The sequence below is a fragment of the Megalops cyprinoides genome, chromosome 5 (genome assembly GCF_013368585.1).
Source record: "Megalops cyprinoides isolate fMegCyp1 chromosome 5, fMegCyp1.pri, whole genome shotgun sequence".
NCBI classification, from domain to species: Eukaryota; Metazoa; Chordata; class Actinopteri; order Elopiformes; family Megalopidae; genus Megalops; species Megalops cyprinoides.
In genome coordinates this window covers 13,459,340-13,486,744 of record NC_050587.1, presented here as the reverse complement: position 1 = coordinate 13,486,744, position 27,405 = coordinate 13,459,340, and the positions used below count along the sequence as shown (strand labels likewise).

Below are 27,405 nucleotides of genomic sequence, written 5' to 3'. Positions count from 1 at the left end.
TATAATGTCTATGTTCAAATACAAAAAGTGACAGATTGTTGGACAGAAACTGTTAATCATGAAAGAATGGTTTAATGTCAATGAAAAATGCTACAAAACATTCATACCTGACTTAGCTACCTTCTCAAATATGAACTCAATAGAAAAAAACCCTGCCGACCTAGCAAGTTACATAAACTTATGTGTACTGGCCATTAGATGTTTCCTCTCCAAACAATTGAATTCATCTTTTATTGTGACAAGTTCCCTCCAAAATACATCCCATTGGGATCTCCAAATGGTTTTCTTTAGGAAATACAAAAAACACATCAAGTAAATAAATCCCACACATCTGTTGAATATATTAGCAAACAGTTTCAGCAATTGAGCTAGAAGCTACAGGGGATCTCTTCCATGTTGGTGTCCATCAGTACTGTCCTGTAATATGTCTAAGGTTAAAAACATGTAATTCAAGCTTCAGTTTCTCAAAAAAAAAAACCCTAAAGTGAAAGAATGGTTGTCACATACAACTACTTGCTGTACAGAATCCTGTTACGGGATAAAAAGCAGTTGGAATCTGACTTTCATCTGGCATGTCCCAAAAGTACTGGCTTTCTGTCTCAGTTACTAGGTCCTCCTTTTTCTCCTTGTGATGGTGTCAGGGCATCGTCACTCTTTAACGTGGACAACACCTTGCCTGTATTCGAGTTCACTGTTACCACCACCGTGGTCAAAGCCTTAGACATTGGTGGCAAACCGGAGAGGGCGGGGCTTTTGATGGCATTTAAAATGGCGCCATCTGGACTCACTAGAATTTTATTTGATGAGGAGCTTGCCAATACGACTGGGGCAGTAACCTGCTTTCTCAGAGTCTGTGAAGGACTGGTGGAAGCTTGTGCCATGCTCACTGATTCTGATCTCACCATCTTGGCTGGCTGGCCAGGTGCCATTATGACACTGCTAGTGGAGGGTGGAATAGCCATAGGGGATGTCTGTCTCCATGTGAACGCACTCCCTGTAGGTGGCACTGTTGCAACAGGCAGAGACTGCATCCTAGAGACCGTGCTTCCTATTGGAGGCGCAGTGGCTGCAGGAAACACCTGTGGTCTGGAGATGACATTTCCCACTGGCTGCAAGGCTGATGTAAGCTGTGCCTTGGGTAATGCGTTTCCAAGTCCCGTGAATAAAGGTGCTGGTATAGTGTTATTCTGTGAACCTCCTGTTGACTGGGCAGGAATCACAGACTCCTTTGTATGGTTACCTATAACTTGCAATGGAGGAACTGGCAAGCCCTTCCCTTCAGCAGACAATCTTGTGGTAGTTCTCATGGGACTTGGCAGGCCCAGATGGGAAGTGGGTGCAGCTGCTAGTAACTGGGAAACATGTGCAACTGAAGTGGTGCTACTAGTTGATAGTGGAGTTTTCACAGTACTCCTCCCTACAGTAGTAACCTGGTGAGGGACAGGAACAGGAGCAGCAGGTGAGGGGGTTACTGTCACAGCGGATGGTGGTGGGGGTCGATATGTGGTTTGCTGGGGTGGTGCAGTCGGTGTTGCCTTTCTTGGGCTTGGTGTGACTGACAGAGCAGGAGCTGGTGCACTGGACGCAACTGCGCTTTTCTGGACAGCAGGTGGGGGGTTTGCCCCTTGAGCCAGAGGCACGACAGGGCTGGATATGAGCAGCACATGGCTCCCAGGCCCAAGACCTTGAGCAGGAACGATGAATCTGGTGTTGTTGATTATGATGTGGGTTCCAGGAGCAAGGGGGGCGGAAGTGTTGATCACAATCCTTTGTTGCACGGTAGTAGCAGGTTCATTTGGGGAACCAATAACAGTCTGGAGTGCAGGTCGAGGAGCAGAGACCGGGGTGCTAACCATCTGGGTAGGGGTGGGGGTGTTTCCGGCCTGAGACTGTGAAGCAGGAGGGGTTACTTTGAAGGCAAAGGATTTTGTGTTGAGCGGTGCTGGAAATCTTGGTTTATTGAGGACAAGACCTGCTGTTGGTGACCCAGCAGCAGCGGTGTTCATTAAAGCTAGGTCTTTGCTAATGAGACTGCTTGCAGAAGTAGTCGCAATGGCCTTCGGAGAACTGCCTCCTGCTGGCCTTATTTTTGCATCACCCACACCAGGCACCAGAGAGGCACTAGATGATGAGACACTATGATGTTGAGAAGCTGTTAAAAGAGCTGAGGATGCAAAATGTCCGGTTTTGATAGTAGAGAATCCAATGGTTTTCCCATCAGGAGACTCATTGCTCTTAGCTGAACCTGTACTTTTTGCAGTTGACAGAGTCATTCCAGTGAGAGCACTAGAAGTCTGAGCAAGAATCAGACCACTTGATGTACTTGCAGCAAGTCCTGCCCTGGACACAGTTACACATGTGCTTTTTGCTGCCAATTCTGGTGAAGACAGACTGACTTGCTTGCCAGGGTTCAAGGCCTCAGCTGATAACCTGGTAGATAAATCTGGCAGTAGCCCGATTGTCTGAACCTTCTGCAAGGTGCTGGCAGGACTGTTGCTGATGACTTGACTAACATTAAGTCCAACTTTCACATCTACGACTTGAGAGGTCGACGTCAGGGAAGTTGCCACGGTGTCAGTAGACAATGCCTGTTTTGGAATGCTAACTGTAGAGTGGTCAACAGAGACAGGTGCCTGACTTATCAGCATCAGCCTTGGCGCCGGCATGGCAGAGGAAGCAGCGGGGGAAGCAACTTTGGATGTTGCTACGGGAGGCGCAATGCTTGACGGCGGAGTTACGAGGATGACCTTCTGGAAGGGAAGCCTGTCAGCCAGTCTCTCCTCTGGTTGAGCCCTTTTCACTGGTGGTTTGGTGCTGTACTGCACCAAAGATGCTGGAGTGATTATCATGCCACTTTTTCCGCAGGAAGTGGTTACATTGACATTACTATGAGGAGTTGCTGGCAATGCTGGATTGGTGACAACTGATGATTTTGCAGACGTATTAAATTTGTTAGCGGTTAACGAAGTGGGAATAGAAACATTATGGGACTGGGTTAAGGCAAAATTCACAATAGTCCCTCCTGCCTGACCTGCACTGATTGGAATGGGAATGGTAGAGGGAGCCTGGGACAGGCTAACAAAGGGAGCAGGTCTGCTGAATGTTGGTGGCGACACAGTTGTGGCTGTGCTAGACAGTGCTGGGGGAGTGGAAGCTGTGGGAGAAGAGGACTTGGACACCAGGAAGGCTTGAAACTGTGGGGAAATGGCGATGACAGGGCTAGGAGGCGAAGCACCGGGGACATTTTGGTCAGAAGTCTGAACCTTTACCACACCTGTGTTGCCCCCTCTAGTCGTGACAAGGATTGACTGTGAGTCCCTGATGCACACGGTCTTCAGTTCTTGCTTGGCATCGGGAGGTTTGCTGGGATTTGTAGAGGTGTCACCGGTGACAGCGGATTTATTAGTGCTTACATTCTGAGTGGTACAGATTTTGGAGACAGAGGCACCCATGTAAGTGGACGTTACAGCCGTCGGTAAACTGGAAGAAATGGTGCTAGTCGAGACGCTCCTGCTGTAGGCCTCGGTCAGTGGAGCCACTGGCTGTATGGGAATTTTATTAACATCGTCAGCCCTAGTGAAATTAGGAGAGCTGGGCAGTGGAACCGTTACTTTGGAGACAGGGACAGGGATCTTCTGCTGCTGGGACTTCCGGGGGTCCTTCTCCAGCTGCCTCTGGATAAGCAGGTTAGAAGGCAGGATGACCACCTGTTGCAAGATCTTCTCCCCTGTCTTCTGATCAAGGACCGGCTGCACCGCAATCTTTACTGGACTGTTGCTGTTCTTCCTGAGTAGGTCCAAGCCCCCGGGCACAGCGTGGGCAGCCTGAGCAGGACTCTTTGGTGTGGGTACCGGTTGCGGTGCCTGTGTCGGGCTCACCAACACTTTAGTTGTTTGCGTGGAGACGGCTGGCTTGTTTTGCATCTGGCTGGCCGTCATCGCAGCTGCAGCGGGCTGACTGATTAAGGTCACTTTGTTCCCGACACTCCTGGCTAGCAAGGCCTGTATGGGCGTGGAGCCCTTGTGGAAAACAGCCATTGGTGTCGTAACCCTGGAGGTTTCTGTGACTACGTTCTGTGCGGCGGCATTTGGCTCCCTGGGTCTAGCCTCTGTTTGCGCTGCTGGTGACGTCTGTTCCTCAGCAGTGCTCTTGTTTTTCTTCCGAGGGGTCAGCTCTTCATCTGTGCTTCCACTCTGTCTCCTCTTAGAGTTCCTCAAAGCTGGTTTCTGCTCGTCGGAGGCGATGCTTTCCCGTCTAGCTGAACGGGTCCTCCCTAATATCTCCACTCCTTGCTGCTTAGCATCATCTGGAAAACAGAAATAAGTAACAGAACAACTGTCAACCTCCTGCTGCTATGAAGAGCGAAGAGTGGTAAAAATTTAAATATTAAATAACTACAAAACAAAACTTGAGTCACAATAACTGTGATGAGCAATTACTTTCCAGAAAGGCATTTTTTTAATCCCTTTGCACTTTCTTCCCTCCATTTTTTCCCCTGATAAACATACTGATGTTTCATCAAGGTGACGTTCACCAACATATGACCGCTTGACCAAAACAAAATTTATTTGATGGACAACAAATTAGGTTTGTAGTAATTATTAGATCAGTCAGGCTAACTAATCTTATATTAAAAATATATTCATAATTATATGTCATTTTATTTTAATGGCTTTTGCTTTTGATTGTGCACACAGCATGCCTGCAGATGACTGTAATGACACATCACATGACCTAAAGTAACCAGTGTGCTATGTATATGAAGAGAATTCTCTATATAACTGAAACATCCCATGATAATATGCAGTCATAAACAGAATATGTTCATAACTGGGGCTGTCTGTTAGCTGTTCAAGACAAAATGTTGATAAATAAAATTTTAACATAAAAATAGCTAATATGTATGTCAATAGCAGTTATTTTCTGACAAAGATTTCTTCAATCTTTCCTTTTTCAGTGTAACATAAAATAAATGTGTGGGGCAACAGTTTGTAGCAGTAATTTCCATAATCTGTTTTGCTTCCAACAAATGCGTACCATTATTTGTAAACAAAGTACATGACATTTACATTACATTTGCTTAGCAAACACTCTTATCCATTGCGTCTTGCTCAGATTCGAATGATTACATGTTGTATTCAGATGGATATTTACTGAGGCAACTCAGGTTAAGTGCCTTGCACCTTTCTACAACAGCAAGGACACTCAAACCACCAAGTTTTGGTTACTGGCCCAGCTCCTTAACACTACACCGCACTGCCTAACATTAGTCCTACCAGTGCTAATGCACATATTTTACATGTATTAGCGAATACATATATTTTCAACCAGGGATGATTGGGATTTTTCATGAGGCAAAGGGGGTAGAGTAACCTTCTGACAGATGCCAAATATGAATAAGCATTGATCACTTCAAGCCTTCTACAGGAAGAACATTACTGCAAACCATGTCAGAATCACAACATCTAAAATACTGAAGGAGAAAAGTCATATTTCACTTAATATGAATTTGAACATTGTTTTCTAGTCTCTGTTCATAATATAAGACCTCAACTGTATATGTTAAGAATAACGATGTACATGTCTGTATGTGCTCACCTGCTGTAACTGTGTCCTTCTTGGCTGCCTGGTCCTGTTTGTCTTCCCCATCAGCTGGCTTGATGCTGTCAGTGGATGAATGGCTGTCCTTGCCCAGGCCTCCATCCCCCTCCTCCCCAGTCCACTCCTCTCTGACAAAGTTGTTGTAGTCAGGATGCTTCTTGAAATCATCAAAATCCTTTTTTAACCGGGCCCTTTCAAGAAACACAATGAAGTTAAATGTGTACCTAAAGTACAGGGATTTTGTCACAGACAGCTAACACTGAAACTAACAGTTAATTCATCCACTGACAAAAAGTCACAAGTCTGAGTAGAACTGGTCTAAAATTGCACAGATGAATTATAACAATTAACATGTATCAGTTAAAATGTCACTTCTGAAATCAACTGAACCCCGCACTTCCGAGCACATTGTACCAGTCAGCCACACCAACAAACTGAACTTTCATATACATTGTTGATGTGCTCATTCATATAAGTGCAATGACACGCCTTTGGGCATGCATTTACCTGTTCCTCTGGAAGGCCTTGACAAGTTTGGGCTCCCAGGGAGAGAGCTCATTGAGCAGTCTGATAAGAGTAATGTGTAGATCTTTTACTGCTTCTCTCCTGAAGTACCATCGCCCCTGTAAAACATCACATGCAGCTTGTCAGCCTTCCAGCATATACCAAAGGCCTTGGCCATCTGCATGCACCGGTGAATATCTATCAAACCATCTGACCTTAGGTAATTCTCACCTTCCCAGTGCCTTCAACACTGGGTCAGTCTCAGAGTTAACACCAGTATCTGGTGCATCTTGCACTGTCAAGGGTGAACTTCATGAGAATAACGATATAGAACTATTCAGTTCATTGCTGCTCTAGGACCTCACAATAGTATAGACTGTTATAGTAATATGGAAATTATAATTCATTTTTGGCGCTAGCAGGGCAGGTAAGCAGACTGATATTCCTTGTAGCCTGGCTGAAGCTATACAGCCTCAGGGCCTTGATCGTGAGTAAATGATTTGTACAAGATCTGTTTAATTGTATTGCATCAACAGTGCAATGTTACATCAGAAAGAAAAACATCAAACACATGCAAACAAGCATCCTCTGCTGGCCAGGCCACCGGTTTTGCAGTCAAAAGCTTGATATGCTAGCGGATGGACCCCCGACAAGCTGACAGCTGCTTCTGCCCCAAAACCACTGCCACTGCAGCCTTGCATTGCAAATAATGACTGGCCGCAGAGCCAGTTTTTGTGTGCAAGTACCTTACATCTCAGGCAACCCTTAAAGTCTTTAAAGAGTTAACTGCTTTTTTGGCTTCTATCCAGTATATACGACTATATACGAGCAAAATAGAGGAGAAACATGCTGTCTATAAATACCCTGAGTTGTCACATACAAAAATTCTTATTTATAACAATCATAAAGGCAGAGGACAACTACTATTGTCATCACTGGAAAACTAGCTTGTTAGGTAGATGGTTAGCTTCTAGAATCATGTACTGAATTATTGTCTCAGACCCAGATCGTCTCAACTGTGTGAGACTATCTGGTGAACTGCTCTTTTAAAGTCAACACTGAGCATGTCCAGAAAGACAGAGATAGCATTTGTTGCACTAAAAAAAAAATCAGACTTTTCATTTTTGTGTTACTTACACCGGGGTCCTGAACCTTCTATCTAGTATGAATGAACACACTATGAACTCAAATGAATCAAAATAGCAAAACATGAGAAAAGAAAACTACCAATGCAACAAACATTACAGGCCACATGACACAGGAGGTCCCTCTCTCACTGACCGATTTCTTTCTGGTGCTTTCCAGCTCGTCCAGCTCATCCTCTGTTTTGCTGATCAGCTCTCTCAGCTCCTCTAGACTGGTACACACGAGCTGAAAGATTAAGAGAAAAAAAACAGTGGCATGTGAGGATCCTCACTGGTGGACAGTTAAACTACATCCCGTGACATACAATTTTATGGTGCCAGGAAGATTTAAAAGTGTTGGCATCATTCAAGCAGATTTTTGATGAACAGACCTTAGTTAATATTGTCTCAATCTGCCAAATACTGATTGCGGATCTCTGCTTAGATAATTCCTGAAGAATATCCAAAAGGCTTTTTTGACCTCACCTTTCTGAATAAGAAAATAGCCATGTTTTCCAGTGGGACCCACTCAACAGAGACAGACTAACACAGCCTCCACCATCACGATTTATACTCATTCTTCACAGATTTGTATATAACTTACTTGGTGTGTGCAAGTCACCAAAACTGGTCAATCCGGTAAACATTCCTATCTGGGACCCACCAAAAATGAACTCTGTCATTCCTTACTATTTAAGAAGTCAGTATATGTTCTGTTGTGTCTCATTTTCATCCACAATTTTTCAGACTCCCCAGCTTAACGAAGCACAAAAAATAAATGCAAAACTAAACATTGTTCAAAAACTTCCAGTTGAATGGCTGATTATATTGGCAGGGATCTGTTTTTGAATACTTCCCTCAAATCATTATTTAAAATTGCCCACTGTGGCCTTTGGAGCTGTGGTTGTGATTGGATGCAACTGTATTTGTTTGGCATTATTTGTCAGAGCAGATGCTTACCTTATCTTGAAATAAGTACAGCAATTTTTGTTCCAATTATGACATTTTGCATTAGCAGTTACAGCTACAGGCCTACATCTATATGCTTTAATTCCACAGACACAGCATCTCATCCCCACAGGAACCTGTGATGGCAGGTCAGCGGGGTGTAAGACCAACATCAACACCCTGTTTTTGCCTTCAGATTGGGACCAGGAAACAGACCCACATGAGCTGATTAGTTTATTTAATTTACTGCCCTCTAGAGCAGGGGGGCAGTTTTATCTACTGGTTTCCATGACAGTCGTTGATTTCAGTAAATTTCTTAATCTTTAGCTATGTAAATACCCCCAATGCCTCTCTGTCCAATTTCCTGCAATTACCTCAGTTTGGCCTCTTTGTTGTGCTGCTTTAACTGCAGATGATCCACCACAAAGATGATGCCATTAATTCAGCCAGATTCTCCATTTTGTTTAGGTGGACAACTGCCCCTAACAGCTACAAGATTACTCCATCCTTACAGCAATCTAACTGCATCCCCCTTTGTAGCAACCTTGGAACACCTAAATGCAGAAAATGTCTACTACTGGAAATGTGTACTGCCATATGTCATGAGGAAAATGGTTCAAATAGTAAACTCAGACATGTCCGGCATGCATGGTGCTCATGACAATGATGCTTCCAAAGGAAGAAGACTCCTCAGAGGACAAAACACAACAAGACGTCATACAGATTCACCAAACCACATCCCATCTTAATGATACTTAGGACTGTGATTTGTGGCCAGATGGAAATCAAACTGAGCTTTCCAGAGATGCTCATCAGCAGTATGTTTTGGAGCCTAGTGATACGAGGAATATTATGTTCTTAATATGGAGGCAAAGGTGTGGTTCAAAATCAAGATCTTGCTTATCAGCCGTATGGTGACAACCAAGAAATGTAAGAAGACAACCAGGAAATCTAATAAGTCCTGGCAGAGACTGGGTTTTGCCCATTTTGTCCTAATATATGCATGTTTTTTTTTCTCAGCATCATAATCACCTTTTTATGACAAACAATGTAGCAAAAAGGTCAAGACTTGTTTAACCTGACCAGAAGACACAATTCAAATTGTCATTCTGGTGCAATTGCAAATTGCTCCGACAGACCAAATGACAGGATTAAGACAACCTTAGGACATTCCACATAATACTGGCTCTGATGCAAATTGCTGACCAGCAATCTAGTTTATAAAACCTGGACTATCGGTAAGTATAGTGAGGAAACCAGAGCAGCTTACCTGAAATGTAGGTTCAGCAGGGAGTTTGGGGCCAGCTTTTCTCTTCTTTGCTCCAACCTTTTTGGACTCAAACTTTTTGCCTAAAAGAAATGAGCACATGTTGTACACTGTGATACTCACAAGCACTCTTGAGTCATTGTTTTAAAGACAACTGATAAAACAAGGCAGGAGAAATAGTCATATTATGAATTTCAAATTAACTCCATTGAAGTACAGTCCACAAGGGTACAGTAGCCTACATAAAGTAAGGACAAACTAAAATTGCAATTAAAAGGAGAAACACTAAACTACTTCCAAAACTTCTACCAATCATTACACTGGGAGTCTAGAAAAGAAGATCTGATTTGTGTAACAGTTAGCATGATGCTAAAATTTCAGCATGGGGATCTGTGTGGAGGAGTGGTTAGGATACTACAATCTATGCAAGAGCAGGAGGTTCTGAATTCAAGTTCCAGATGTGATCAAACTGGTGTAAGTAATTAGCCTGACTCACTCCAATAAAAAATCAGCTCTGTTTAAACTGGTAATCTAAAAATATACATACAACTTGCCTTTTTCATATGCAAAAACAGCCTTTGGGAAATGTTTGCCCAACCATATAAACAGCACATTGGTCCACCATGAAACACGGGCAAATCAAAGTCATACAATGTTTAAATGCATCTATAAAAAATTCATTTGGAGTACAAGAATGACTCATTTAATGTTGGTTTTTTGTTCCTAACAAAGCCCAACTGTCCCACATGTAGGTCTGTTTACTTGCAAAATTAATGTGAGTCAAACTACGCTTTCCATTTTCATTTAGTTAAGGACAAGGTGTCACTACAGCTTGAACAGCACCAGTAATTCACACTGTGACATTCAAAAATGTCATGACAGTTTTAAATTATTTAATAAGGGATTAGATATATAAAAATACTAAACACTTCAAATATGTTTTGTTACGTTTGATGGACTTAGATAAGGACACTTCTCAAATAACTAAAAGAAAACAGAGGTAAACAGAAACAGCCATAGTAACCTCTTCATTTGGAACTCTGCTTACACATGTCCAATTGTCTGAGTCTAATCTGTATAAGCAGAGTACACTATATAATGATTCACTGCTTGATTATTAAAATAGATTGTGCCATTTAAGGGTGGTAAATGCTGCTACCTCACTATCTTGTCACCTGAAAATAAAATGAGATCAAACAACACTGGCATTGCGAGTTCATTTACAGGGCCACTTTGGTGTGTTTCCAACAAGCGCACGAATACATCCCTCACCCAATTTCCTCTTCTTCCTCTTGCCCTTCTTTTTTTCCGTGGTGGCTGCTTTCAGAAGGTTGTTTTTGAAGGCTTTGGCCAGGTTAAGCCGCGTCCCTCCTGGTTTGCCCTGGCCCTCTTTAGTCCCAAGCTCTTTCACTTTCTTTTTCTTTCTTTTCTTTTTCTTAGGGTGCAAGCAGCAGGCCTTCCCCTCGGTCGGGCTCTTGTGGGGCGAATGGTCGGGGGCGGCCGCTGTGGGTCGAGGTGCCATGGGGCAGTAGCGGTGATGCTCCTGCTTTGGGTTTGCGTTACTGCTGCATGCCGGGCAAGGCTCCTGGGCCTCGGCGGACGTCCCGGTAGACACCACGCGGATCTGCCCGGGGCTCAGTGGAACCACGCCACTCGACGTTTCCCCCGGATTCATGGGCGATGTCCTCTTATTGCTCTTTTCTCCTTCTCCAACCTGAAGCCGCGATTCACAGGACTCTGCCTTGACGTGCCCTAAACACCCTTCCTTTTTCACGTCAGGGCTGCTCTGCACTTCCATGGGTTCTTCCTTAACGCTACTCGTGCTGGAAGTGCTGCCATCTTCCTTACATGGATGGTGCAGGCTGATATGTCCTTTTTGGTCAGGTTCAGCTTTAACTTTCACAGGCGTGTCCCCCTCCCCTCCTCCCGAGCCCTCCATCAGTCCCCACACGCGTGACGAGCTGCAGTCCTCCTCTTTTTGCTCTGCGCTGCAGCTGTCAGCCTCTTCTTTTACGCCCTGCTGCCCTGTCCCTGTGGAACCCTCATGTCCCTTGGTCTCCAAACATCCCTCAGCCGTTTCCTTCAACTCCTGCCTCTTCACCCGAATGGATGGGAAGGGGAACTCGGGGGAGGAGCAGGGACTTTGGCAGTAGATGCGCAAGTCCGCCCCGCAGAAGTGGGGGAAGTGGATGTAGGCATTGTCATGCCCGTCGTACCCCAGGATGGACTCCCTGCACTCGTGGATAGGCTGGGCCAACACCGCGTCCTGCACCTCCTTCTGGTTCTCATACACATAGTCGCACAGGCCCTTGAGCAGCCAGACGCGCTGGTTAAACGGCAAAAGGTGGAAGGGCCGCTCCTCTAGGGGGCTCACTTCCCCCAGAGTGCGGAAGAACTGAGGGCAGAGGCCCAGCTGCTCTGCGCAAGCTGCTGTGTCCTCAGCCCGGGCCATGGCCTGGTACCAGCCCAGCACCTTCTGCCGGAGAGCCGCCTCCCAGCGGCGGTATGTCAGGGTGGGGCGCCGGTGCAGGGTGGCTCGTCTCTGGGGATGGCACAGCAGCGAAGTCATCACCTTGGCCAGGAAAGTGCTGCAGCGGGGCATGAGCAAGCAGCGCTCCAGCTCAAAGAACACAATCTCTGGCAGATTGAGCACCGTCTGGGCCAGGCACAGGAAGTGGCCAATCGCCGGTAGCTCCCACACGGTACCTATGGACCAGGGCGAGGCCTGGGCCAGCAGTCCCTGCTCCCACTCCTCCAGCTCTTTCGCAGAGGCTTCCTCTGCTTCTTTCTTCTCCTGTTCGCGTTGCCTGCGGCAAGAAAAAGAGATGGTTTTTATGTAATTACACAGAATTGTTATGAATTGCTTTCCAGGGCACTTACACCGTTAATATGTCGCATCTTAAGCACTCTTCAAGAGACTTTTCTCAGTTGGGTAGACAATAGCCGTAGGAGGGGCTCAGACCCTTAAACAGCCTACTCAGCACAGCAGACAAACTTTTCCTGAAGATATCTGGCCACGTGTGTCTTTTATTTTGCTTTATAAGACTTGGTATTACAGATTTGTTATAGGAGTCATTGCAAAACATTTTTGTCTTCCCATTTTATTCAAAGATATGAGTTGGTTAAAATTTATATCAATTGAAAGGTACAGGGAGATTTTTGTGATCAGTAATTTTTATTGCTATTAGTTGTATTTTGACTTCTGGTACCACATTATTCCACATAAACAGTTGATAATGGTCCTACCTCTTCTCCTCTTTGGCTCTCTGCTGCTCTTCCAGCCTAAGGGCCTGCACCATCAGAGATTCGCTGGCCCCCATTGTTATAGTGGCCAGGCTACGGGGCACAGACCGCCGCCTCGTGGAGGTGCTCCCAAATCCTTTGTCCTCTTCAGTCCCAAAGCGACCCTTTGAGGTGACAGCCAGTGAAGTCTTCTCCCGTAAGGTTCTGCAGCAACAAGAGAGAATGGTAAATGATGCTGCTAGTCTTTGTAGTCTTGGTAAATGGCACTATCAGTTTTATCAGATGTCACATAAGCACGTTTTTTATCAGATGAAACTGCAAGACTTTTCATTAGTCATGCATAAATCACTCAGCATTTTAACACCACAATACCTGCAAATTGCCACAACCAGTGTATTGAAGGTGGGCATGGAACCTACAATATTCACAACTTCACACCACAGAGACACAGTTAGCTTACTCAACAAAAGACATATCCCTTAAGCATAGACTAACTGAATGTTGATAAAATTACCCTAGCCACATTTTAACAAAGGAAGCCTGAGTTAGGTGGAACAAGAACTGCAAACCAAAAATTCAGCAGGATTAATTGCTGTGTCTCAGTTGCGTTTTCATTCAGAGCTGGTTCTGCCCACTGCTATAGCCATCCAATCAGATGTGATTTATAGATATCAAATTTCATAGCAAGATGGCACATAGAGGTATTGGTGCAGAAGAGTAAACAGTTATCCTTGGAGAGATGCCTACTTTTTGGTATCCAACAAGAATGGCTCAGATGGGCAAACTACATGCTACACTATTATGTGGATCTGGATTTATGTGGTACATTTACCCCATTATCTTTCTTGCATTAATGATGTTGGTATGGTTATCACCATCACATGGTGAGGAGGCGTAAAGGGATGATTATAAGAGCCTAAGATTTGGGAGGGTCATACACACTTAAACAACCTGGGCAGGCCACGCTTGTCATCTCGTGGATGACAGATTATGCGTCATAACTCCTACACTTTTGAAATAACTGTCCTCTCTTACAGTAACTACAACTACAAATTTTATTTAAGGATGTGCTCTGTTGTTAAGAGACTTAAGTGGTGATTGTGTGCTTACCTAGACAGCAGTGTCAACTTCTGCTCCAGCATAATTTCCAATTTTTGAGCCTGTTTCGAGATCCAGTGGTCGACACCGTGGATCCTGTAACAGTTCTCCAGCATCTGCCTGAAGTCGGCCACAAACTCCGTGATAGTCTCATACTCCTTGTTAACGAACTTCTCCTCCATCCTCCTGAACCACATTGGTTCCTGTAGTCGGTCACTGTCACCATGCTCCTCCGCGTTCATAGGGTTCATGAACGGAGCCGTTATACTTTTGTGTTTTTCGAGCAGAAATCCGTGAAATATTCTATAGGCTTGCTGCAGCTCGTAGCTAAAGTCATCCTCATCGTTTATAACACTAGATTTGCAATCCTCGGGCAACGACCGACTGTCCTCCGATATTTCAGGCTCCCCCTCTACTAATACTCGACTATCAGCTTTACAGTCAGAAATCGGACTTCCTGGCGTTGCGGTCAACAATGTCCCGTTGCTGAGCTCCCCAGTGGTCAGATTAAGTTCAGTACTACTAAATACTGATTCCTGTGGTAAAGTGAGAGGATTCTGCTGCGATCCCGCCTCCTGTTCGTCTTGGGACACATAGTCGGGGTTTTGTAAATGTTTACGTTTTTCTGTTTTGTTTGTCATTTCATTACGCTCTACGGCGTCATGAAGAGATATCTCTGATAGGTTACAAGTTTCAATTCTAACACTACTATCAGTTTGCACCTTCATCTTGCTACAGTGACCAACGATGTGGCTCTGTAACTAGTAGCAACCTAGCCAGCTAATTCCATTGCCAGACGAAAAAGATAGAGGGTTCTCATTGCCAGATACAGCTAAAGACAATAGATTAAATAATCTGGTCCTTCTGAGATCACATAACTGCGGCGGTGAAATGTTCTTAGAAACACGCATGTAGTTATGTGAACTGATCCGGTCTTATTTTGCTAGCTAGCGCTAGCTATAGTACCCAGCACGCCTTAGCGACATCACTGCTTCATATTACATTGTTCCCTGGACCATGACATGTATTCCTTATTTCTTGGTGTGTAGCCAAAGTAATAACATGAGAACCCCTAACTATCTAGCGAGCTATTTGTAAGGGGAACCTGGAACTTTCTCCTTAAATTTTACCTGCCGTGCCAGACCAGTGTTAGCTATCTTGCTAGCTACCTGGCAAGCTAAACTTAGTCAAAGTCTTGTAGCAAGCTAACGTTCATTTCAAGCTGAGGCAGTGATGAGTTCTTGGCTCGCAAGCTAGGCAGTAGCTAGCTTTCCAAGTTTCATCATTATAAGCATTTAAATCTGTCAAGTGTGCGGAGCTCGTAGGCTTCAAGTTGGGCCCTGCACATCCACCTGCTACAGATGCAGACCCTCTCATACCACAGGGCCAGTGTTCAGACCTCCGCGATCAGCGCCTTCAATTTGCTTCCTAGACCTACGGGGTAACCACTGTCACCGGAGATCTGTGGTGCTCTACCCGTCTATCCGTGCGACTCATTGTTTCCATTCGGGGCCTGCGCTGGCTGCTTCCTCCATGACATTCCGAAAAAAGATGATCAGATTCCAGGGTGATTTCTCCCAGATTTGTCTGGGATAAAAAAGCAAAGTTAGCTAACTAATTAGCAAGCTAGCTACTTATCCGCTAGCCTAGACAAATAGCCAGCTTGCAACCAAAAAGCACTCCGAAACCGGCACGATAGCCAGCTAGCTAGCTAAATCGGAATAGTCCATTTAATTTAGCTAGCTACTTAGCTAGCTACACTCAGACAAGTTAAGTTAAGCTATCAGGAAAATGTATATTTATTAAATGCACCTAACATACTAGCTAATAAATAATACTTACGACAAGTTAGGCGATTTATAACTAAAAATTAAAAATTCACTGCCATCTAGCCAAGACCCGATTCAATTAGCTAGCTAGCTTCCAAACGTTACTTTGAACTCACAGCGCCTCTGTTTGTCCTGTCGTTTTGACGTCATCACAGTGTCACTGATTTTTGTTTAGTTACATTTTTTGATAATTTCTAATGCTCATTATACCCTTTACAGCCAAAATTACCAGAGCTTCCTTAAACCAGATTTGTTATGAGCTTTGGATAAAAGCCCTCCCCCTCTCAAAATTAAATGTCAAACAGGAAAAGACACTTTTTGTGGAATTAATGCTTCAATAGTTCTTTGCTACTGTATCTGACAGAGTGTCAGATTTTATCTCCTGAGGGCAAATGTGCATATTATTATTTTCGTCACACCTCCCCAGCTTGCTTCAAGTTCTCAATTTTGTAAGTGGCTCAATGTCTTTTATCAGTAGACAAATAAATATGTTAAATCCAAAGAATGTTTGTAGGCACTGAATTAAAATACTTTACTACTAACTGTATGGTAATACGGTGAAAATTTTTACATTGATTTTGTTTCATACTATGACAAAGTATGACGAAATTGTGCTTTAAAGTTAATGGAATGGGCCGCCTGTGGAACTGAAAATATAAAATAATTTTTGGTGTATTTACAAGTGAGTAGTTCTAGTGAAGTTGAATGCTCTTTACTGCTGAAGTCTGAGAGCATGTAAGGTTTGAAGATACTTCCCAGTCAGGTTGAAAGTACAAATAATCTGCTTCTGTTATTTTATTTGTAATTACATTTGTGGTATTTATTTCAGAATGATAAATATTACCATTTTTAATTTTTACCACATCATGATGAAGTCACAAACATAGGAAAAACCTGAGCCTGGAAAATGTTTGGTCTAAAGACATTATAAGCCCTCGGCTGTGAGCCATAAAGTATAACCAACCTGATGAAGCTCAACACAGTACATTTCTCATCTTGTATGACATTCAGACAGTCAGATTATGTAGACCCCCCCCCTTAAAACTTAAATGACAAATAATTTTGCAATGGCTTCACACTTACATTTAGTCATTTAGCAGATGGTTTTATCCAGAGAAACTTACAAAAGTATATACAAGGAAATGCTAAACGTATTAAGTAAAACAGTCTTTTCACTCCACTGACCGAAGGGAAAACAAACAAAATTTAGTATGTTTGTAGATTTGGTGTTCCAAGGGCTATGTATGCTATCGATTGCTTCAATAAAATAATCATTTGGTATTGCTAATTAACACAGCTGTTCACTAAACCATTTTGTTTATTGTGCACTGTGCCCAAAGAATGGCATTCTAGAGCACTCCCTTGGTTGCGCCACAGAAGTGCTTAACAGAAGGGAGATGTCATGATGGCTGCAAAGAATCCTCAGCCTGTTGCATGTGCTTGCTGTTCAAGCACACACTTTATCTGGTACAAAATGTGAATGGCGCATTCTACAGATGGAAGAAGAGAACCTGAAATGTCTCCATCCACTGCCATTTTAGTCCATGTGCCCAGGGCAAACTGTAGCTACCAGCAAATGCTGCAGAGGTTTTTGCAAACTAGTGTGACTGCTTTACTGCAGCCAAGGGTATTACCAGTGCTAAACAGAAAGTGTGAGTATATGTGATCATATTAGATAGCCAGAACAGCCAATGGTTAAAAATCCTTTATGAATTGTCCTTTTAATTTGTCTAAGACAGCCTTAACAGACAGTTTTTGAATAGTTTTTCCACTCAGCAACTTTATGTTCACAGAAAAAAACAACAAGACCTGACAAGACATTGCGGTGCATTTGTCATCTGTGATGGAAACATTTTGAAGACATTCTCAGGTACTACTGATTAAGATCATTTGAAGACTAAAGAGGAGGTTTTCCTGCTGAAAATGCTCTCCCAAAATGAACACTTCTCAGGTAGCACTTTGTGTATGTTTTAAGTTCTTTTTAATTGCATTTTTGGTAAGGATTGCATTGTTAGAATATTACTAATAAAGCAATAACAAAAATGACAGTGAATGAATAATCAAAATATATGTCATGTTAAAATTTTATTTAAACATTTTATATTTAAAGTATAATAATTTTGTTTAAAATAATATCTAAAACTGAATGAATTTAAAAGTACAGGCTTTGACCTGGCCCTTCAAGAGTTTGAGCACTAAAGAGTAGCCCCAACCATTCCACAATGCACCCCATCCCCTTCCGCTGTACCCTTTCACCTTGATAGGTTTCCTGAATTGAGCCCGTCTAGCTTTAGGTCTGAAATCCTAATAATAAAAGTGAGGACCTGGAGCACCAGGTGGAGTTTGTGGAGAACAGACAAAGGATATTAATTTGGAGACTCAGCTGCAGAAATTACTTAGTGTCTTTCCCAGTGAAGGCCAATATATCTGATCATTTGCCCTGTTATTATATTGTAAGTGAGTTTCAGGTGAAACGTAACAAAACTATTCATTTGTGGATTGTACTCATAGGTAAACCTGTGACTGTCTTTTTTAGATACCCTAATTACACACAGTACTTTCTCAGCTAATGTTAACATTGCAGATGTCATCACACATCTTTCCTACCAGCCAGTACCTGTCAGACTCACCCAGCCCTGTGAAAGAGCACTGAGAATACCTCTGAGAATGAAGAACTCCAGTACAATGGAATGTATGCAGGGGAATATGTGAAGGATAATATGGCAAGCAGTAACTCTTATGTGGAGATTCTTAGAAGAAAGAGTGTGCCTCAACAAAGTCTCTACAAAGCTGCCTTTGTACTTAGTATATTATAATTGACACCATTTAACTGTCTTAATTAAGATTTGGTCCCAAATCTGAATGGTGCTGTGCTGAAATGTGCCCCTCTGTCTTGCAGGGTGAACCATATTAAGCTCCTTCAGTCTATGGGTAGGGTTTGGGGTACAGGAGTGAAGCTACTGTTGCAGTATCTCTCCACCATGAGCACCTGCAGGTACATTGAGCTCTCTGACTCCTAAAGGGACCCTGGATGTAACCCTGTGGAGGTCATCTAAAAGTGCAGCCTGGCTTCCCAGCAGGTGCACTTGGAGAACAGATGAGTATAGTGTGGCCTCCAGTAACAGTACATGTACCTCCTGACCACTGCCATGGTCTTCTCCCAGAGCAGAGCCTGTAAAAACCATAGCCCTCAGTGAGAGGAGCAGGTGGATTGGGCAAGGCAAGCAGGTGACAAATACAGACAGTCCTCATTCATTTTACTCCGAGGCCCACACTCCTCATGGAAAGTAGCACTAACATTACATTATTACATTATTGGCATTTAGCAAATGCTCTTGAACAGAGCAACTTACATCAATTAGTTTTTTTTTTACAATGCTATCTATGTATACAGCTGGATATTTACTGTGGGTTAAGCACATTGTCCAAGGATACAGCAGCAGTGTGGGGAATCGATCTAGCAACCTTTTAGTTACAAGTCCTGCTCCTTGACCACTATGCTTCACTGCCGCCCCATTCATTGGGAGTCTATTTCATGAGCTAACATATGGCCTATCAAATGCTTCAATGTGTTGTAGGAGCTGGTATATTTTGATGATTTATTTTATTTATGGTACTTCACATGTGTAATAGGTGTAAATAAATTATGCCCAGAGACAATGATGTTTAATTTGAATTACATATGTGCACATTTATATATTCATTCCAAACATATCGGCATGTCTTACTGATTTTTAATTATTATTATTTATTTTTTAATGGAATGTGATAAGCAACCACTAGGGGGAGTCTTAAGTCAAAACAAATGTGGAACAGCTGTAATGCATTGCAACACCTAAAAATACAGCTGCAAAAAAGCAAGCTGTCTCTCCAAATTCAACAGATCTCTGTACGAGGGAGACTATTTCATGAGATGGAAACCCTTATCCTATACATTTCTGTGGTCAGACATTATTTTGTCAATGAGAGGGTCAGGTTAATGTGTTTCTGTCATACGTTTATTGCTTGTATCTAAACTGTTGACCTTGAAATGTCTCAGAGGGAGGGATCCTGAATACTGGCGCTACCCAGCCTTGCATTTTGAGGTGCAATTTGAAAAAGGCCTCTGTCGTCACCTAATTAAATCTGGTGGAAAGTGTTTTCATCAGGTAAAATTAGTCAACCATGAATGAAGCAAACCAACAAAATGGCCTATTTTGCTATCTTTTGTGACCAGCCTCTGTGCCCCTGTGCTAGAAAACTGCTTTGGTTATCCCCATAGCGCTTCCTTCTAACAGGCTTAACAATAAGCAAGTAAGTTCTATCCGTCAAAGTGGCACTGGCTGACTGACTGCAAATTTAAACATTTGAGGAAGGAATCAAAATGTACGGTATTTGGTAAACTTGCCATATTGTGTTTTGCTTAAGTTTTCAGATGATATCTGTATGATGAATTTGAGAAAGTGTCGGATCTTGTGTTCATGGACTGAAGGAGCAACAGATTGGCTAACAGCAGTAAGAGTGATATTCTTCACGACTGGAGTTACTATTATTGGACTAGGATTGAAGTCTGGGTTGCAGACTGGATTGGACTGTATTAGTTTATGATTATGGTTAAAATTATTATAGGTTTTTTTTACTCCTGCCCTAACCTAATTTTGGTAAATCACAGGAGCAACTTTCCTGTACCATATCCCAGATGTTGTAAATAAAACATCTGTATCATTAAAGCAAAAAAACGTGGTAGTTCTCTTAGGATGCCTGCATACCAAGATAGCCAGAAAATAATGTTACATTTCTCAGCCACACAGTATAAAAGAAGCAGTCAGTAAGTATTACGTGATTGAACTAAGTGGCAAACTTTGTACTTGATTTATTAGTTAGCAAACTAGTTAGAGAGCTTGTTAATGTCATCTTTTTTTACAACAGCTTCATGACTATAACACTTTCCTGTGAATATTATAAAAATTGTTAGGAAATTTGCACACTTTCCTTCAAAGTAGTGCCCCCTTTTCATTATCATCCTAATCCTCCATCTACTTTTTATTTAAAAGAAAATTCAATATAATTCAAATGAATATGGTTTGCATGCATACACACACATACACACAATCACACACACTGAGTGTGCATGTGTGTGTGTGTGTGATGTTAATCTGTGTTAATTTGGCAAAGGATATTTCTGCATTTGAAATACACAGGGTAATTTGGCTGAGCAACAATATACTTGTACCTAGTACACACATCAAAATCCCACATCATTGAATTTTATCTTGATTACAGATTAAAAATTATTGAAGTAAATATACCAATGTAGCAGGATTGTGGCTCAGCTCCACTTCTTGTAGTCACAATTATGTAGTTATAATGCCGCAAGCTGATCGCTTTCACCTTCTGCACCTGTTATTGGATTACTTTCTGCACGTTCGGAAAGCTATTTGGCTAGTTTTAAATGTAAGTATGTGTACATGTTTTTTATCCTTAGCAGCACAGTTTGAAGCATACGAACCGAAGGTCTGTAGCACTTAGTTACATGTAAATGAGGAAAGATGACTTTCTGGAAATTGCATTGGTGTGAACTGTACAGTGCAGAAAAGGGATCTGTGTCTTTAAAAACAAATTGGTGCTGGATTTTATTTCGCGAGATTTGCTTGGCGCCGTGACCCCATGTGAAACACCTCCTGCAATAAACACTCTCCCCTGCAGAGCAGCTCGCAATGGAGCTCTGAACACTGAGCATTTATAGCTATTTCCCTTTTCCCCCACACCCCCACAATTGTTGAAAACTGTTTTCGATAACATTTTTAACGATTGGCGAATACGGGAACGATGTGGATTCAGATTCGGACCATAGACGGAAAAGAGACCCGCACCATAGAAGATCTTTCCAGATTAACTAAAATTGAGTATTTAAGGCTGAAAATTCAGGAGATCTTCAATGTAAACCCGGAACAGCAGCGGTTATTTTACAGGGGAAAACAGGTAAGAGCAATGTGTGTCTTGGGTGGCTCGTGATTTTTCCGCTTTAATGCATTTTGATGCAGGATTAAGTGCTCCTAAAATGCCATGCAGCGTTAGCTAGCTACAAGCTTCCTGTTTTGATGGGAGTTCGCTCGATAGCTTGCTACCAGCTCTTGCGCAAGAATTGCGGGACACAGCTAGCCTGCTAGCTAGGTAGCTGGCTAGCACTAGTTGTGCTACTATAGCCACACAAGCTAGTCTAAAGTCTTAACTAGCAAAACTGTAGTTCTTTCGGAGGCATCACTGTGTATGTAGCTCACCAGAGAATTGGGACATTGTAGCTTTTACAGAGAAAATAGCTTTTTCATTGAGATGTGATAAGTAATGTCGACAATGCCTAAATAATGCTATCAACAACGTTGTTTTGACTCTTACTGATAAAATATCACACATCTAGTTACTTTGCAAGTTAATATTTGGACCATGTTTTAAATAAAGATTTAGCTAGTTTGCTAGCAAGTTACCTTTGTTGTATCTTAGATGATCATAATTTATTCCTGGGAAATATAGCAGAACTCCTCGTTTAGCTAGTCTCTTAATGTAAACCATTGGGCTATAGCTAGCTAGTTGGTTCAATTGATATTTAACCTATAAATGATAGTCTAGTTTGCTACTAGATAGCTAGAATAGCTATATCGATTATTAGCTTTGTTTTCTGTGTTGTTTTCCGTAGCGTACAGAGTCAGCGTTGTAATTAGCTGGCTAGGTAGATTGATTTATCACGAGAAAAAATATGTGAGATGCTTTTAGACCACGTTTTTCATAAAATGCATATAGCTCCCTTTATCTGGTGTGCTGGCATGTGTTTTTGCTATGGTTGCTTGTGTTGGGTTGTTTACGCCTTATGAAGGATGCGTTACTGCACGTGTTTTGCCACCCAAAGCAGAAGGAGTACTGTTTACAAACCAGCGCGCTGATCGTTTGACACTGTCAACGTCACAGCACCGAGCGAACGCCTGTGTTATGGTATTCGATTTGTTTGTATCGGAAACATGTATGCAGCTCATCACCTTTGCGCAATCACACTTCATTGTCCACCGGACAATCACATAACGACGGGTCCACTGTGATGTGGTGAAGGTTTTCCTCTGGCAGGACGTGCCTTGAGAATAACGAATATATGCACTGTAGTTTAGCTATATGTTTTCAGTGAATTGTGTGGGTGGTGGTCGAGTCTCGTCGCCACAGGCTATGTTTATGGAGCGGTTTGACTGCGGAATCACCGCGGGGTTTGGTGAAAGTACATAGCAAATAAGAGATAAGTAAACAGAGTGGTGGTGAGCAATTAATATCGAGGATTCCTAAATACATAAATTCTGAGCTTATGATCTTCTTAATTTCTTTGACAGACAATGCCTTCCAGTCGGATGAAGTCGGGAAGATGTCTGTTCTGAATCTGAAAAATTAAATGTCATATAATAGAGTATGACACTGTGTGAACACTCATCTGTGAAGTCAACCTTTTGTCAAAAGTGATTAATCAACACTGATTCGAAGTAGTACCCAAAGGAAATGTGCTTACTGTATATTTCTGAATGGCACCAAAATCTGTGTGTCCTCAGTATGTGTCTCTGGCTCAGAACTTCAACGAGAAGGTGTCCTTATTCGTGTTTTGCTGCACTCTGAAGTTCAGTTGCAGATGTTGGAACCAGCATGTAATAAATCTAGTTATAAAAATCAACCTCGACATCTCACATAGGTCCAAATATTGTATTAAAATAGAATGTTTAATTTTAAATACTCTTAGCAGTAGTTTGATGACCAGGAACACAGCTAGTCTTTAAAAATGTCAGAGCAGCTCCAGAAAGGCTCTAATGAAAGAGGAGTGTGGTGATGACATAGCAGGTGGCAAACAATAGATCCATGTCCTTTCACTGGTGGATGCGTGTTTGAAATGTTAACGGCTGATTGCTTATAAACTGGCATATAAATAAATATGTCATATCTTATCTCAGATTTAAATAGCCCACTAATTTCAAACTGACCAAATAAGATAGCTGTCAACTAAATCAGAGTCTACCGGACATTTACTAGCCACTAGCAGCTAATTGATACAGTGCAGAATACCAGCTGCTGAAGTCATGTAGAGTAGAAATATATTGCCAGTGGTGTATTAAATAAGCATGGGGAAGTAAAGTTAAATGGCATAGCATTTTAACTTATTCCTCTGTTGCTGTCTGAATGATATTAGCTTGAATGTTCCATGGGGTTTGAACTCTGAAGTGCTAATTCTCATGAACAAAGCTGCACTTTCTAAATATCACATTTTGGCTCATTTACCCAATGTGTGTAAAATGTCTGTATTCATGTCATACTATGAGCTTTATTTAGTTTCTATGTTGAGAAGCTGATGAACACCATAGAATACCATCAGTCATATAGGGTCCTAATGGCATGTCAGTGAATCAAGCAGTGTGTTACCTCTGTCAGCTTCATTCCTTTGCATTTGACTCCTTTGCAGCTTTGTTATTAGCTTAAATATCTGTAATTAGCTGCAGAAGACTGGAATAAGACTGCAGTCAGCCAGTTAATTGCTTAAGCACTACTACAGCACCCTTTGGTGAAAATTTAAGTTGAAAGAATTATTAAAAAAATAATTCAGTGTTGTGGGTTGCATGTGTTGGTTCCCTATGAAACTGGGAAGGTGACTGCCCCTGAAAATGTATTGGAAATTTGCTGTCAACTTCAATTCCATTTTAGCATAGCTTGTCACAGATCACTGATGGTACACATGTTGTTGAAGGAACTTCATACAAACGTAGGAATCGGCTCAGAATGTTACAGCTATGCAGAAGGCCATATTTGTGGTAGGAAACTGAGTACAGTCATGCTATAAAACCACAGAGTTAAGGCAGCTGAGATCTGGCTGCAGTTCAACACTGTCATTCTGAGGGGTAGACCATGTTTTCATGGGAGATTGTGAATGAAAATGTAGGCCTGTCCTTTTTGCGTCCCTCCATTCCTCCTCAGCAAAGCCAGCCTCAGGGTGGAAAGAGAGACATTATCTGTTGACGAGTAGGCCTCAGTTGTGTCAGATGAATGCTGAGATACCAGATTTAAAACACTTCAGATGTAGTCTACCATTTTCTTCCTCTGTGTCTCCTATAGTATGGCTTGGCTTCGATTTGGCTGTAATCTCTGCTGGTTGTAGACTTGAAATTAATGTTACACTTTAGCACTTTGGAAGCTATGTTCAAATCAGCTATTATTGAAATGCACGTATAGTGAGCATTCTAAAAATAATGCTAACTATTGATAAAAAGCAAGCGCAGCCTTTAATTAAGTCCAACACATGGACTTTAATGCCCCATTTAGTGCAGTGGTGCATGCGTTGCAGGGGTCCCTTTTACATAGGGAATGCTACTTACATCCCACAGTGCCATCATTATTTTATATAGCCATGCTAAATGATTGCTGTGCAAGATTTGTTTTGCTGTTATGGCTATGTCTGACCAGAGGGACACTGTGAATTGGTTTACGGAGAGATTTCATACATGTGGACTAGATTTAGATTTTATATGTAATCCTCACCTTAACTTCAAAAATAATGAACAAGAAGGCTGATCTGAGGATAGTCTCTGTGGACTTATTCTACCTTCATTATATGAACAAGGAGTGGTCAGCCTGCTGATATAAAAATGACATTTGACAAGTTACTGATGTTTCTCTTCTTCCATACGAGCAAGTTAACATTCATTCTAAAATGTCTACCTTCCAAGCTAGGTAACTACAAGGTGGGAATAACGGTGATCTTTCCAAAATCAATTCCCCCCTACACTCACACACACAATTTTGTCATTTAACATGACTGAGTTCCTACAATGCACATCCACTTGTGTTGGTTTTACAGTGCTCAGATTAGTTTACTTGCCTGTCTGGCTATCCACAGCCACTTTGAAAAGGGTTTAACTACCACAAAGAAAATATCATTGTTTCAGCTGATTGTGTTAGGATCTAAGGCAAAACTAGAATTTCATTGGATTAACCTTGAAAGCTGTGTATTTTTATTATGTCCATCTTTTAAATTGTTCATTCCTTATTGCTGCTGGCAGGGTTCCATCTTTATATTTCCAAAAATGTAACACCAAGCGGTTGGTTTTCTTTGCATTTATTTATTGAGAATTTAGGTCACAATGTTTGATGAACCTGGAAATGTAGGCTGATTTGTGAAACTGTCAAAAGGACTGGCTCTGTGTCAGTGATCATATAATTGTCAGCATACAGTAAATTGGAGCACAGATGCCAGTGTTTATGAAATGTATAAAATGCACTGGGGCACTGCTATTTTTACTGAATAAAAGAGATACTGGAGTTGAGTTTGATCTCTTGACTCCTTGTCACCATCACGCTGCTGATGTGTATGAGTTTTGTCTTTACCCTGAAATTAAGAAACATTTGGCCATTTAACATTTTATGAAATCCATCTTCTGTATGTATGTCTTTGAGGATAGAATCATCTGTTGCAAAGTAGCAAGACAACCATTTTAATTCTATTCTAAATGCATTTACAGAATTTTCAAGATGGATATCTTTTCTATTATCAAAATATCTGTGGAAATAAAACAGATGTAGAAAATTTGAATACAAGTTTTTTTTCTTCATTTTTCAATCAAACTGTGGGAACCTTGAGTTACCGTGTATTTTGAATGAAAAGCTACTAATTGCGAGGAAAACACTACCCACCTTGGCACTGGAGCAAATCTTTGCATCTTCCTCTTTGAAGTGAACAACAGTTGCTTTCAAATGTCACAGAGTTTGAAGACATGAGACTAATCGACTTGCCTATGACCAAACACGCCTATGTGAACAGTCTTTTTATCTGGTCCACTTCTGTTGTACTATTGCAGGAACAGAAATTGACAGTTCACAAGTGAAACATGGAGTAAAACATTTGCCTTGCTATCCTTTACTTTCTGTGTATTTCCACAGGTGAATTTAGCTATCTTAAACAACTCTCAAAAACAGAAAATATGCGGCCACTCCAGAAGCAGCCGAGTGTGTGATCTCTCAATGTATCAGCTAGTTCTGCAATTTTCTGTTCTTTATTTCTCTCATTTCAGAATTGCCAGTTGTGCATTAGGCTCTCTCGATCATCGCATCATCCACACTCACACAGGAGCACTGAAGCACAGTGAATGAAATCCTCTGATGCATTTACATGCAGCTAATGGCAGCTTTTCTACACTATAAGTCACAGGAGAGAGAGTGCTGAATGGAAGATAAGTGCATCTCTCACTGACGGCATCTGAGGAGCTCATTGTTTTCTGATATCTACCTAGTGGGTGCTAATAAGCAATGTGAAAAGGTGTCCCTGGGTGAAGTAAACCACCTAATCCACTATGAAACAAAGTCAGTTATAGTCAGTTGCATTCTACTAGTGTGAAGCCCTAGTGTGGTATAATGACACAGCCTAGACTGAAACTTTTAAATGTCTTTAGCTGTAGGGCTTATCTTGCACTCTGAATGAGTACCTTTATTGACTGAGCCACTTGGGATTCAGGTGGTTTGGTGGTTTTCTTGAAGCACTAGAAAATGCAGGAGGAATGGGTATTAATGTGTCTGTAAATAACTGTAGTAGGGGGATTGGCCCAAGTGAATTTACTGACCAGAACAGTTACAATATAAAGTAATGGCTAGCTTGCTGCAAGCATAGCCAAATCTCATTGCAGTTAGCTAAGTAAGGTTTTTGTCTGTTTGTTTAAAATGGCACTTATGTGGAAAATTAGAGTAGAAAGTCAGGCAAAATAACTGGGTCCTGTGGGGCATGTCTTATAAACTGTGTTTTAAACAC

The 27,405-nt window shown here is 42.0% G+C and overlaps 2 protein-coding genes across 2 annotated transcripts in view; one reads left to right on the top strand and one right to left on the bottom strand.

Annotated features, from left to right (window-relative positions):
* Positions 1 to 213: 213 nt before the first annotated feature.
* Positions 214 to 15,707, bottom strand: LOC118777870 (uncharacterized protein KIAA2026). The gene is made up of 9 exons (XM_036529096.1): positions 15,628 to 15,707; positions 13,798 to 15,372; positions 12,691 to 12,891; positions 10,717 to 12,251; positions 9,448 to 9,527; positions 7,387 to 7,476; positions 6,109 to 6,224; positions 5,599 to 5,792; positions 214 to 4,306 (listed from the first exon to the last, which is right to left on the bottom strand). The coding sequence occupies exons 2-9, from the start codon at positions 14,511 to 14,513 to the stop codon at positions 600 to 602; spliced, it is 6,639 nt and encodes a 2,212-aa protein (XP_036384989.1). The 5' UTR covers positions 14,514 to 15,372; positions 15,628 to 15,707; the 3' UTR covers positions 214 to 599.
* Positions 15,708 to 21,255: 5,548 nt separating this feature from the next.
* The window catches only part of LOC118777432 (E3 ubiquitin-protein ligase UHRF2-like), a 67,173-nt gene continuing 61,023 nt past the window's right edge, over positions 21,256 to 27,405 (top strand). The window contains exon 1 of the mRNA XM_036528317.1: positions 21,256 to 21,575. Within this exon, the coding sequence (XP_036384210.1) occupies positions 21,423 to 21,575 (153 nt within the window). The 5' untranslated portion in view covers positions 21,256 to 21,422. The remainder of the gene's footprint in view (positions 21,576 to 27,405) is intronic.